The 13,305-nt window shown below is 39.4% G+C and overlaps 1 protein-coding gene across 14 annotated transcripts in view; it reads right to left on the bottom strand.

The window, feature by feature from the left end:
* Window positions 1-13,305, bottom strand: part of EPB41 (erythrocyte membrane protein band 4.1) — a 192,139-nt gene that overhangs the window by 64,327 nt on the left and 114,507 nt on the right. For all 14 annotated transcript variants that reach the window (XM_018057127.1, XM_018057136.1, XM_018057087.1 and 11 more), the window contains exons 8-10: window positions 9,162-9,249; window positions 5,908-6,060; window positions 3,850-3,947 (exon numbers count right to left, since the gene is read on the bottom strand). In XM_018057127.1, coding sequence (XP_017912616.1) covers window positions 3,850-3,947; window positions 5,908-6,060; window positions 9,162-9,249 — 339 coding nt within the window. The remainder of the gene's footprint in view (window positions 1-3,849; window positions 3,948-5,907; window positions 6,061-9,161; window positions 9,250-13,305) is intronic.

Below are 13,305 nucleotides of genomic sequence, written 5' to 3'. Positions count from 1 at the left end.
TCTCTGTTCATTTCCAAGGCAAACCATTCAATATCACGGTAAGCCAAGTCTATGGCCCAGCCAGTATCGCTGAAGAAGCTGACGTTGAACGGTTCTGTGAAGACCTACAAGACCTTTTAGAACTAACACCCCAAAAAGATGTCCTTTTCATTATAGGGGACTGGAATGCAAAAGTAGGAAGTCAAACCACCTGGAGTAACAGGCAAATTTGGCCTTGGAATGCAGAATGAAGCAGGGCAAAGACTAATAGTTTTGCCAAGAAAATGCACTGGTCATAGCAAACACCCTCTTCCAACAACACAAGAGAAGACTCTACACATGGACATCACCAGATGGCCAACACTGAAATCAGATTGATTATATTCTTTGCAGCCAAAGATGGAGAAGCTCTATACAGTCAACAAAAACAAGACTGGGAGTGGACTGTGGCTCAGATCATGGACTCCTTATTGCCAAATTCAGACCTAAATTGAAGAAAGTAGGGAAAACCTCTAGACCATTCAGGTATGACCTAAATCAAATCCCTTATGATTATACAGTGGAACTGAGAAATAGATTTAAGGGACTAGATCTGATAGATAGAGTGCCTGATGAACTATGGAATGAGGTTCGAGACATTGTATAGGAGACAGGGATCAAGACCATCCCCATGGAAAAGAAATGCAAAAAAGCAAAATGGCTGTCTGGGGAGGCCTTACAAATAGTTGTGAAAAGAAGAGAAGCGAAAAGCAAAGGAGAAAAGGAAAGATATAAGCATCTGAATGCAGAGTTCCAGAGAATAGCAAGAAGAGATAAGAAAGCCTTCTTCAGCAATCAATGCAAAGAAATAGAGGAAAACAACAGAATGGGAAAGACTAGAGATCTCTTCAAGAAAATGAGAGATACCAAGGGAACATTTCATGCAAAGATGGACTCGATAAAGGACAGAAATGGTATGGACCTAGCAGAAGCAGAAGATATTAAGAAGAGGTGGCAAGAATACACAGAAGAACTGTACAAAAAAGATCTTCACGACCAAGATAATCATGATGGTGTGATCACTCATCTAGAGCCAGACATCCTGGAATGTGAAGTCAAGTGGGCCTTAGAAAGCATCACTACGAACAAAGCTAGTGGAGGTGATGGAATTCCAGTTGAGCTATTTCAAATCCTGAAAGATGATGCTGTGAAAGTGCTGCACTCAATATGACAGCAAATTTGGAAAACTCAGCAGTGGCCACAGGACTGGAAAAGGTCCGTTTTCATTCCAATCCCAAAGAAAGGCAATGCCAAAGAATGCTCAAAGTACCGCACAATTGCACTCATCTCACATGCTAGTAAAGTAATGCTCAAAATTCTCCAAGCCAGGCTTCAGCAATACGTGAACTGTGAACTCCCTGATGTTCAAGCTGGTTTTAGAAAAGGCAGAGGAACCAGAGATCAAATTGCCAACATCCACTGGATCATGGAAAAAGCAAGAGAGTTCCAGAAAAACATCTATTTCTGCTTTATTGACTATGCCAAAGCCTTTGCCTGTGTGGATCATAATAAATTGTGGAAAATTCTGAAAGAGATGGGAATACCAGACCACCTGACCTGCCTCCTGAGAAATCTGTATGCAGGTCAGGAAAGAACAGTTAGAGCTAGACATGGAACAACAGACTGGTTCCAAATAGGAAAAGGAGTACGTCAAGGTTGTATATTGTCACCCTGCTTATTTAACTTCTATGCAGAGTACATCATCAGAAACGCTGGACTGGAAGAAGCACAAGCTGGAATCAAGATTGCCGGGAGAAATATCAATAACCTCAGATATGCAGATGACACCACCCTTATGGCAGAAAGTGAAGAGGAACTAAAAAGCCTCTTGATGAAAGTGAAAGAGGAGTGCAAAAAAAGCTGGCTTAAAGCTCAACATTCAGAAAACGAAGATCATGGCATCCGGTCCCATCACTTCATGGGAAATAGATGGGGAAACAGTAGAAACAGTGTCAGACTTTATTTTTTTGGGCTCCAAAATCACTGCAGATGGTGACTGCAGCCATGAAATTAAAAGACGCTTACTCCTTGGAAGAAAAGTTTTGAGCAACCTAGATAGTATATTCAAAAGCAGAGACATTACTTTGCTGACTAAGGTCCGTCTAGTCAAGGCTATGGTTTTTCCTGTGGTCATGTATGGATGTGAGAGTTGGACTGTGAAGAAGGCTGAGCGCCAAACAATTGATGTGTTTTAACTGTGGTGTTGGAGAAGACTCTTGAGAGTCCCTTGGACTGCAAGGAGATCCAACCAGTCCATTTTGAAGGAGATCAACCCTGGGATTTCTTTGGAAGGAATGATGCTAAAGCTGAAACTCCAGTACTTGCCACCTCATGCGAAGAGTTGACTCATTGGAAAAGACTCATGCTGGGAGGGATTGTGGGCAGGAGGAGAAGGGGACGACCATGGATGAGATGGCTGGATGGCATCACTGACTCGATGGACGTGAGTCTGAGTGAACTCCGGGAGTTGGTGATGGACAAGGAGGCCTGGCGTGCTGCGATTCATGGGCTCGCAAAGAGTCGGACGCGACTGAGCCACTGAACTGAAATGAACGTGTTGCCTGATGGTTTATTTGAAATGAGAATTGAAGTGTTATTTTCCCTGACTTTTCTTTCTGTACTCTGTTCTTTAGTGCTAAGTATGACATAAAAAATACAAACAGAAGAAAAAAATATCATGGTTTTCTCTCTTGAGCACCATGTATAAAGAGTCACGTTTATTTATGAATGACATGGCTTAAGGTCTGGCATTTGCTTCAAAATAATCTGGGAAGTAGTAGGAAAGAGTGGGTGGGGATACAGATGAAACAAGATTGGCATTGGGGTGATAATTATTGGAGCTGGGGTTTGGTACAAGGAGAGTTTATTATATTATTCTCTTCACTGTGCTATGCATGCAATTTTCATTTTCTTAAAAAGGCTAAATGACAACAACTGGTTGGCTCTCCTTTCAACACAAGGAATGATTTGTCTGCTAGATTTTAAGTTCCATTAGGAATGGGACTAGAACTGCTAGGGGTTATTCCCAATGTCTGTATGAAGGGTAAGCATACAGGAAATGCTTGGCAAATGAACAGAGGGGTTAAGTATGTGGCCTCAGCGAAAATAAAGGAGATGAAGCTTTCTTCTGTCTTCTGTTTATCTGATACAACTGGGCTTCAAAGGTGGTTCTCTGTGCTCCCTTTCTGGGGTTGATTAGAACCAAGATAACGATCAGCTTCAAATCTTTAACCTTCCATAGTAAGAGACCCAAAGCAGGTAGTTAGGCACTCCTTTCTTGCCTGGTGGCTCAGAGGTTAAAGTGTCTGCCTGGAATGCGGGAGACCCTGGTTCAATCCCTGGGTTGGAAAGATCCCCTGGAGAAGGAAATGGCAACCCACTCCAGTACTCTCTCCAGGAGAATCCCATGGAGGGAGGAGCCTGGTAGGCTACAGTCCATGGGGTCGCAAAGAGTCCGACAGGACTTAGTGACTTCACTTACACTTTCTTTCTTTAGAAAAATTCCATGTGGAGGTCAGTCAGAGTACCTCTTCCTGGTAGGGCTGGATTTAGCCCCCTAGGGCAATCCCAGAGCCTCTTGTAAACACAAGCTCCTCTTCCTCACTCCCTCCTTCTTCCACCATACACAGAAAGATGCTCTGGGAATGGGGAGGTGGTGTTTTTCAACCCGAAGGAGGGGAACTAGATTCATTTTGTCTTGCTTAAGATGATCTCACCTGAGCTAAAGAAAAGACTGACAACCACACAAAGAAGGGAATTTCAACAGCAGGCTTAAAATAGAAACACGCATAAATAATTTATTCTTGAAAAATACTGAAGTGAGAACAATACCTGAAAAATGTGTGATGCTCTACACAGACTTTCCATAACTTCTTAGCTGCTCGGTAACTGGGAAGTTTGAATCCGATGGTACTTTCATACTGTTCTTGCTGTAAGGATACAAATAAACATGGAACAGAAAGTATTATTCAACTACAGTGATCCAGGACCAGAGAAATACGGTGCTACAGAGGAGATCACTGTGAATAAAAATAATGTTACTAGTCTAAGGACATAAACTAGCACTGGAAATTTTTTCCTACTTAACAAAAGAAATTTATTCACTGAGGGTGGTTTTCCATCTTATACTATTTACACATCTTATTTTGTTCAGAAACACACACGCATACATACACTGTACATTTTCTGAGACATAAATAAGTCATGTTTTGATCATCCAGACACTGTTCTTCCTGCATTTAGGATACTAGGCTACTCAATTATCAGGGACTAGGATAACAGATGATTCTTCCAATCAACCAGTATTATTATGCAATCATTTTTAGAAATAGGAACTAAAGATTGTGGTTCAAACCAGATTCTTGAATTATTAAATATCTTTTTTTTCTTTGATTGCTCATTAATTTATCTAGGTAACCTCTTTGACTGAAGCAAACCACATCCTGCAGGGCTACTGGAAACACTGTCCTGCTTCTCTTGCCTCTCTGTTTCTGCCTTAAGCATGCTTTTTACAATGGAAGGAAACTGACATTAACTTCTAGTGCCTATTATGGCCAATTATATGCCTGTTATAGCACTGTGATTGGATAGTATCATCTGTATTTTTACACCCTATACCACACTACTTCTAAATCATCTATTGTAGTCATAATATTATATTACACTTCTCAAAATCCTCCTGCTGTTCTTTATTGCTTTCTAAAGTAAGACTTCTGTATTTTTAGTATATATTATATAGTTAACATTTTAAGAAACAAAGGACTTCCATGATGGGAAGTCCTTCCTATATATATATGGTGTGTTTTTTTTCCCTGCCTTCCAACATAAAAAAAGGTAAGCCTGCAGAGGGAGAGACTCTTCTAGTCACTGTTCCTAGCCCCTAAAATAATGTCTGACACAAAGAAAGCTGTCAAAAAACATTTGTTGACTGAATGACTCTTGTATTTGGAACTCTTTAACTTTTGCTAGGCACAGGTAAATTATTACGGTCCTAAACAAATGCTTCAGCGATAACCCTTATCTGAAATTTTAAGGCTGCACATTCAGTATTTCCATGCTGAAACAATGAGTCATTTTTCACCAGTAGATGGTGATATACACACAGAAAAGCTTCTTTACATTAGTACGGTGCTTTTCTGTTAAGAGCTTTTACAGCTGTCATCTCATTTGATCTTCAAATCAACCTTGACAGAAGGAGGTACTATCCCCCTTGAGTGTTACAAAAATGCCTGAGATCTGTCAAGGGTCTTTTACTTAGTAGGTGGCAGAATAGGTATTGGAACTTTTTTTTAAATTTAATTCCTACGTGAACAAGTTTCTGCTATATCATGACAGTGCTTTAATATAAAAGTTAAACTTAGCCAGCATTGGTATATCCTGAAAATTGACTACCAACTAACAACTGAGTTATCTGGTACAAAGTTGAACATCCAACTCTACTACAAATCTAGAACTTGACCGTGGAACACATTTCCAGTCACTACCAGAAACTACACATACAAATAAATTTATTTATATAAAGTAAGGGATTTGTAGTACAAAATGAAAGTAATTTAACCTCACAGGTTAAATATCTCATGCTACTTAATTTAAAAATATTTTCCATCAAGTTTTTACCTGGAGCAAACAAGGAACAAGTTTATTAATCCAAATTTCACTGTTGGCCTTGGTGTATTTGCTTACATGAAGAGAACTGTGCAGAAAACCAACAAGAGTAAAGGAAGGAAGAAGCATCATGGGACTGATTACTTTAGGAAACAAAATACCAGCGCCTAAATAGTTGGCTGTAGAGAGACCTCAGAGATGATCACATGGAAAACAGGCAGGAAGCGATGTTTCAGACATGATCTGTGTTTGATTCAGGAGGAAAGGGAATCACGAGCTCTGTACCTCTCCAGGCCGAATCTTAATGAAAAAGCTGCTACGTTTGTAAGAAATCTTCAGCACTTTGGGCCAAGGAAAGCGGTTAATTCTCAGCTTTTCTTTGTAAACCAGAAGGCCACTAGAGCAGACACCTAGGATGATATCCACGCCCTCCAAGTCCTAAGGAAAAAAAGAGTTAGAATGTCAGTCTTGAGCCAAATGCTCAACATAGCCGACTCTTATTAGACAATCTGAAGCTATCAACAACCCAAAATAGTTACAAAGTACACAATGAAATATAAAGCTTAACCTAACAACCATAACCCATGGAATTACTTGGTCTATGTCAAAATGCTGTTACTATACCATGTTTTAAAAAATCAATGTTATTACCTATCATAAGTATTTTCAAAATTTCAAATGACACTCCTTAATACTATTTCTGTAATCTGCTCTAAGGAAATAATTCAAATCACAGAAAAAGCTTTATATATGATAATGTTCAGAATGTTTTAAGAGTGAAAAACTAGTATATAACCTAAATATCCAAGCATTAGGGTTAAATTTTGTCCATCCATATAGTGAAATATGATATAGCTGTTAAAATAGTTGGATTAGAATTTGGAAGATAACTGGGAAAATAACTATGTTGTTAACATTAAGTGAAATAAAGCAGGACAAAATTGCATATATAATTTGATTCCAACAATATAAAAGATTTTCAAAGATGTATACACCAAAATGTTAATAATGCCATTCTTTGGGCAGTACAATTACGAGCAATTTATTTTATCTTTCTATACTTTAATACAATAGACATGTATTGTCTTTTAAAAAGCATTCAAATGTCAAAAAACTAACACATGTATGTAAAAAATTCAAATAATACAGAAATGTGTAAAATTTAAAAATCTACCCTCGTCCTTCCATACTCTTTAACAGTAACCAGTACTAATTTGATAAGTTCCTGAATTACCCTATTTTCTAGGCACATACAATTATGTGTGCATAATACACATATGTGTGCTGTGTATGTGCTAAGTCACTTCAGTTGTGTCCAACTCTCTGTGACCTTATTGACTGTAGGCTGCCAGGGTCCTCTGTCAAATGATTCTCCTGGCAAGAATACTGGAGTGGGCTGCCATTTCCTGCTCCAATGGATCTTTCCAACCCAGGGATCAAACCCATGTCTCTTATGTCTCCTGATTGGCAGGTGGGCTCTTTACGACTAGCACCACATGGGAAACCCCAATATATACATACATACATGTAAATATGTTATTTATATATATGTCACCTTTATAATGAGGAAAACAACCAGAAAAAAATTAAAATTCAGTCCTCGAGGGTGGAAACTACATCTAAATCATTTCTGTATCACCTCAAATCCTGTTACTGACAATATGCTCGGTGTTTACATTGAGTTTGTTACCTGCCCATATTATTAATCACAATTGATTCAAGGAAAATAAATTTCACCTGAGTTCATCTCTACAGCTGACTATTTATTTAGATAAGTAATAAAAACCCGACATTACATGCTTCTAAATGACTCCTTTCCCCAAAATGAGTACAGAGAAACATATTAGTGTCTACATGGGCTATGTACAAGCACAATGGAGAGAAAAAGAAATAATATTCAGCTTCAACTCAATGACCACATAACACAATTTCCCAGAAGATGCCCCCTTAAGTTCTGAGAGAGCCTGTGAGTACCATTACATCCCTCTTTTAACTAGATGTTTTGAAGAAATCATTTGCTTTACAGCATTTGGCAAAGGAATATGCTGCCTGATTCCTCATGCATTCCTGATAACTACTGAACTGACACGAGCCTCCAGCAGAAATTGTGAAGCAAAACCTCACCAGTTCAGTTCTGGACCTGATCTGATCTTCCTACCATCTACTTTTGAGAGTCACAGAAGTTACAACACCCAGCCCCAAACAACCCAGAGCAACATCAAGAAAACTCACTAACATACAAAGGAATCTTATTAGGGTTATTAGAAATATAAATAAGGAAGAAACTTCAGATACAGATATTCAAGTTGGGAGAAGCCTGAAAGGTCACGTTAGTCCAATTACCACAAAATGTTTGAAGGTCCTTTTCTAAATTGCTACCAAGTGATTATTCTGCCTAACCTGGAATTTCTCCAGAGAACTCTGTCCCTTCTGAGGTAGCCCATCCCACCTTTGAAATAGCTCTGTTAGACAAACTGTCCACCTGAGCTGAATAGTATCTCCCTGCAGTTCCCAGTTTACCTGGTCCAGTGTTACAAAACCTCTACTTCACACAAATCCCTGAAACCCGTAAAGACTGCTATTATATCTTCCCTAAACTTTCCCTTCTGTGGGTTAAGTGTCCCTATTCTTTTGCCTGTTTCTCACTGGACATGGGTTTGATCCATCGTCCATCCTAGTTAAATTTCTCTGAATGAACTTCCGATCATCCCTTGAGTCTTTCCCCTCACGAACTCCTCAGCCTCCCCAGCCATTTCAGCAGCTGAAGGTGAGAGAAGTCAAGCGACACCCTGTCATCACTCATTGTGTTAGACTGTCTTGGGTTGAATGGGGATGAAAGCTCAAGTTTCCAGTTACCTAACCCCATGGTTCTCAAGTGAGCCATTTGTGTTCCTCCTGTGTGCATCAGAATCACCTGGAGAGCTTGTTAAAACAGAGAGCTGGGCCCTACCCACAGAGTTTCTGATTCAGTAACTCTGGGATGGGAACTGAAATGAGCATTTCAAACAAGTTCCTAGACAATGCTAAATGCTGGTTCAGAGACCACACGTTGTGAACTGCCTTATACCAGTGATTCTCAGATTCAAGCATGAAGGAGAATCATGTGAGATATTTATGAAATCTGGAGACTAAGCCTCTCCTCCACAGTCAGTCGGTATATCTGGGAGGAGCTCAGGAATCTGTATATTTAACAAATACCCCAGGTGATTCTGAGGTAGGTGACTGGCTATGAAACAAGCCTCGCCGTCACTCTGCATTTGCAAATATATCTGCATTTTAGGAAGTTATAATTTCTTTTGCTCTTGGCAGTATATCTTTTGATCTTTACAGTTGCTTAGGTGTGAAACCTCGTTCTGCTGGTGGAATTGCAAACAGGCAACTCAATTCATACACTTCATACACTTGACTGATTCAACTGACAGACAACATTCTAACAAGAATTACTATCTCTGAATGTTCAGTAATACCCTAGGTAAAGGTTGGTATGAGGTATTATATGACACAGGTCTGATACATGCATATTAATAAGTTACCATTACCTTTGCTTTATGAAGGTCAACACCATACATAGACAACTTTTTGGCATTCTCAAGAAATTCCAGGTCAGCCTGAGCTGGAGTCATGGACCTTTGATAGAAGAAAAAAAAAACTTTCAGTGTCACAGTGTAAATGCTTATAATAATAGCATTTGTATATCACTTTTACTTTACATAAACATATAAATATATACATACCAATTGATATGTAGATGTATTTCATGGTCCTAAAAATAGAATATTATGTATGGAAAAGGACTCTTATCCCTGTGTCTAGATAATTGAAATATGCCTTAGAAAAAGAGCTCTTGGAGAAACAAAGTTACCAAAAAGTTATTAGAAGAAAAGTTTTTTTTAAATCCTACTAAAATTCTGAAGGAGATCAGCCCTGGGATTTCTTTGGAAGGAATGATGCTAAACCTGAAACTCCAGTACTTTGGCCACCTCATGTGAAGAGTTGACTCATTGGAAAAGACCCTGATGCTGGGAGGGATTGAGGGCAGGAGGAGAAGGGGACGACAGAGGATGAGATGGCTGGATGGCATCACGGACTTGATGGACGTGAGTCTGAGTGAACTCTGGGAGCTGGTGATGGACAGGGAGGCCTGGCGTGCTGCGATTCATGGGGTCGCAGAGTCGGACGCAACTGAGCGACTGAACTGAACTGAACTGAAAATTCTTTAAAACTGCCTCATCCACCATCAGTTCTGTTCCTCCCTCTCCTTAGCCCTTTTCTTCAACACACATAAACTCCTCCCACTCATTTATCTTGCCAAGGAGGTGACCAAATTAAATCCTCTGAGGGCATGATACAGTTTACAATATCCTCTTAGCTGCCCTTTTCTCTCCATATCCCTGAATTGAGTTATTATGGAAATTAAACAGGAGGGCAGCTGAAGTTGCTTAACTGGGGATTCTTAATGGGGGCAGGCTTGATGAAAAGAAAATTTCTGGTAACAGATGGTGTCCTGCCCACTGATCTAAACAAAATAAATTGGTTAATAGAAGCATGTAGATAAAAGGGCTGCTCTGTTATTTAAGATGTCTTCATTACAAAGCATATAATGAATCAAATTTGTTTGAAAACAATCAGCCTCATAGTCTAAACACTCACTACAACAGTCTTTCCTTCTCCTTTATAACTTTCTTCTCTTTTGAAAAGTGCTCATGAGCTAGGCTGAGCTTTAAAGAAAAAGATATTACTCTTAGTGCTGCACAGTTCAGAACCAATCAAATAGAACTTCATAGTAACAATAATGCAGCCACACCCCCAAAGAAAAACCACCGTAAATGCCTGTTTCCCAAAAGACTGCCTGCCTCAAGCTATAATAAAGCAGCAGTGGCCTATTCATTTAACAAGAGAAAGTCTCTTTCAAAACCATCTGTCTTTATCCTCATTAAGAAGAACAAAGGAGGACTTCCCCGGTGGTTCAGTGGTTAAGACACCATGCTTCCAATGCAGGGGGTGTGAGTTTAATCCCTGGTTGGGGACCTAAGATCCCACGTGCTGCCTGGTGCAGCCAAAACAGAAAAGAAGAACAAAGGGTCCCTTGGAATAATAAACCCCCTCCCCAATTAAAAAAAAAAAAAAACTCAGGAAAGAAACTGCATACTTGTTAATGACTCAGCATCCCTGAATAAAAACTTCTGCAAGCGCAAAAATATCACACCTGAATGCTATTAATGACTAAAATTGAACATACACACAGAAAGAACAGGAAAATAAGCACTTGAACAAGCAATTTTGCATGTTCAAGTCATTAAGAACATCTCAGGAAAGTTTTATAGTTTTTTCTCTCACTTTAATTATACACGTTTCTAGTTAAGGTTACTCCCACTTTCCAGATTTGGGGTATTTTGTTGTTATTGTTAGTATTATTGATGGCTTGAAGTTTAGAATTTGAAGCTGGAATGGAGCTAGAAGATTAGAGTCCAACACTTTCATTCTGCTGATAAAGAAACAGGGCTCAAGGGATTACATGATCATGGGCAAGTTATAACTCTTGGTTTAAGGCAGCAGGCTTTAGCCAGGACCCCAGTCACATCATTAGAGCTGGCTCCTGCACTCAAGAGTATGAGATCAATCTCCTGTAAAGTAAAAACTGTAATAATACCTACTTCCTGAGACTAGTATAAGAAACGATTTTTTTTTTAATCTTTGGATGTAGCTGGAGTGTGTGTGTGTACTTATTTACATCTCTATCCATCCATCCATCCATCCATCCATTGGAAACAGTTTTTGTTGAAACTTGCAGTTTTAATGCAATACCATAGGAGTCATTTTAGTTTCCTTCTCACTGTAATTTCTATCTCCCTTTACTGACAGTCAGAAACTTGACTCCCATTATCCTTAATACACTAATTTGATCAACAACCCCTGCTCCCCCATATAGAACCAATCTCTACTTCCTGCCACTGACTCCTCCCCGACATGGATGCCCTCTTCACTGGCTTAGACTCTGAATTCCCCATGCTAGGCTGCTCCCCACACGTGTCCTCACTCAGATTCTGACCCATGGTGTTAGGCTACCCCTTCCATAGACATCTTCACCCTGCTCAGGATTCAACACCTGTATCAGATACCACTCCATACGGATGTCCTCTGCAGGCCTTACCCTTACATGGATGCCCCTCTCACTCTGTTCTGCCTCTGATAACCACAACCACGTGCCCACCCATGTCTCCCCTTTCATCCTATTTGAGCTCTGACTTCTCCTGCAAGGCTGGCCCCCCCAACAACAAACACTCTCCTCATCCTGCTTAGGCCCCAGTATCCCCAACCAGACTGCCTCCCAGCACAGATGACTATCTTGCTCTATCCCACCTACTGGCTTTAGAACACAATTGTTTCAGGAAGCTTTTTCTGATTATAAAAAATCATACATTCAATGTATAAAACTTGGAAAATATGTTTAAGAGCATAAAAAGAAAAACAGAAGAAAGTTTCCCATAATCCCACCAACCGCAGATACCTGTGCATGTAAATGCAATCATATTTTACAAATAAACCACAAATTAATTATTTTTGACTTAACATTTTAAAGATTATGGTTTTTCCTATATTTTCCAAGACTCTTGAAAGTAGTAACAAACTAGCTGGGAAGAGATTAGACAGCTCTAAACTATTTAGGAGTACTGTTTTGAATTTATTCAGTACCGCTTAATAATTTACTATTTGAAATTATTGTAGCTTACAAGAAGTACCTAATCAAAGAGATTTGGCACAGGTTAATTCTTGCTCATTAAAAAGAGAAGTTATAACAAAGTTTCCCCGTATTTATTTTGAGCAAGCGGAGTCAGGATACAAAGCCACTCAGTGAGTTCCAGTGTTAAATGACAGCTTTTTTCCTTTTTTTTTTTTTTTAATGGGAAAAGCTGCTTTATTCAGGAAGCCAGCAACCTAGGAAGATGGTGAGCTAATGTCCAAAAATCATCTCCAAGTTGCCCGTTAGGAGACAAAGGTTTTTAAGGCATTGTGAGGGAGGAGGCTACAGGTTGCATGATCAGCTCGTGTACAGTTCTCAGGTTGGTTGGCATAAACGCAAAGTTTCAAGCATCATCCATCTTCTGGATTTCAACCAATTTGGGGTCCACATGCTTGCAAGTCAACAGTTTTCATCTGGTGGGGGATGTGACAGCCTTTTAATAACATTGTTGCATCTCCAAATTAAAGACCGCGGTTTCAAATAATTAAGTAGGGGACAACTGACAACTTTACATTATCTTCCTAGTCCCCATAAATGGAGGACAATTAGTTTTAAACCTTGATTTGCTAGTGTATGTTTAATGTGAATTATAGCTTCACAGTTTCTGTCTAGGCAAACAAAGGGCCACTACTAAGGATTCCATGTATGTAGGCTGTCCTCTATTTGTCTGGGGAATAGGATCAATGCATAGTAAATGCTTCTGCCTAAGCAGAAGTCTCTTTGGACTGGTTAAAATGTCATATTGTTGGAATATAATTAAAATTCCCATTTGGCTTTCTGTTTGTCAGGACTGCCAATCTTTCCAAAAAGGAGCAAGTAAATTCCAAGATGACAGACCTCCAAGTTTTCTAATCATGGAGATACATTACTGCTCAATTTCTACCCATACACCTCACAGAACATCAACTGGAACATAACCATCTGTCCTCTGAGATAGTTTC

Source organism: Capra hircus, chromosome 2 (genome assembly GCF_001704415.2).
Source record: "Capra hircus breed San Clemente chromosome 2, ASM170441v1, whole genome shotgun sequence".
Lineage (NCBI taxonomy): Eukaryota > Metazoa > Chordata > Mammalia > Artiodactyla > Bovidae > Capra > Capra hircus.
The sequence above is the reverse complement of the archived record's forward strand: the minus strand, read 5'-3'. Positions and strand labels throughout refer to the sequence as shown.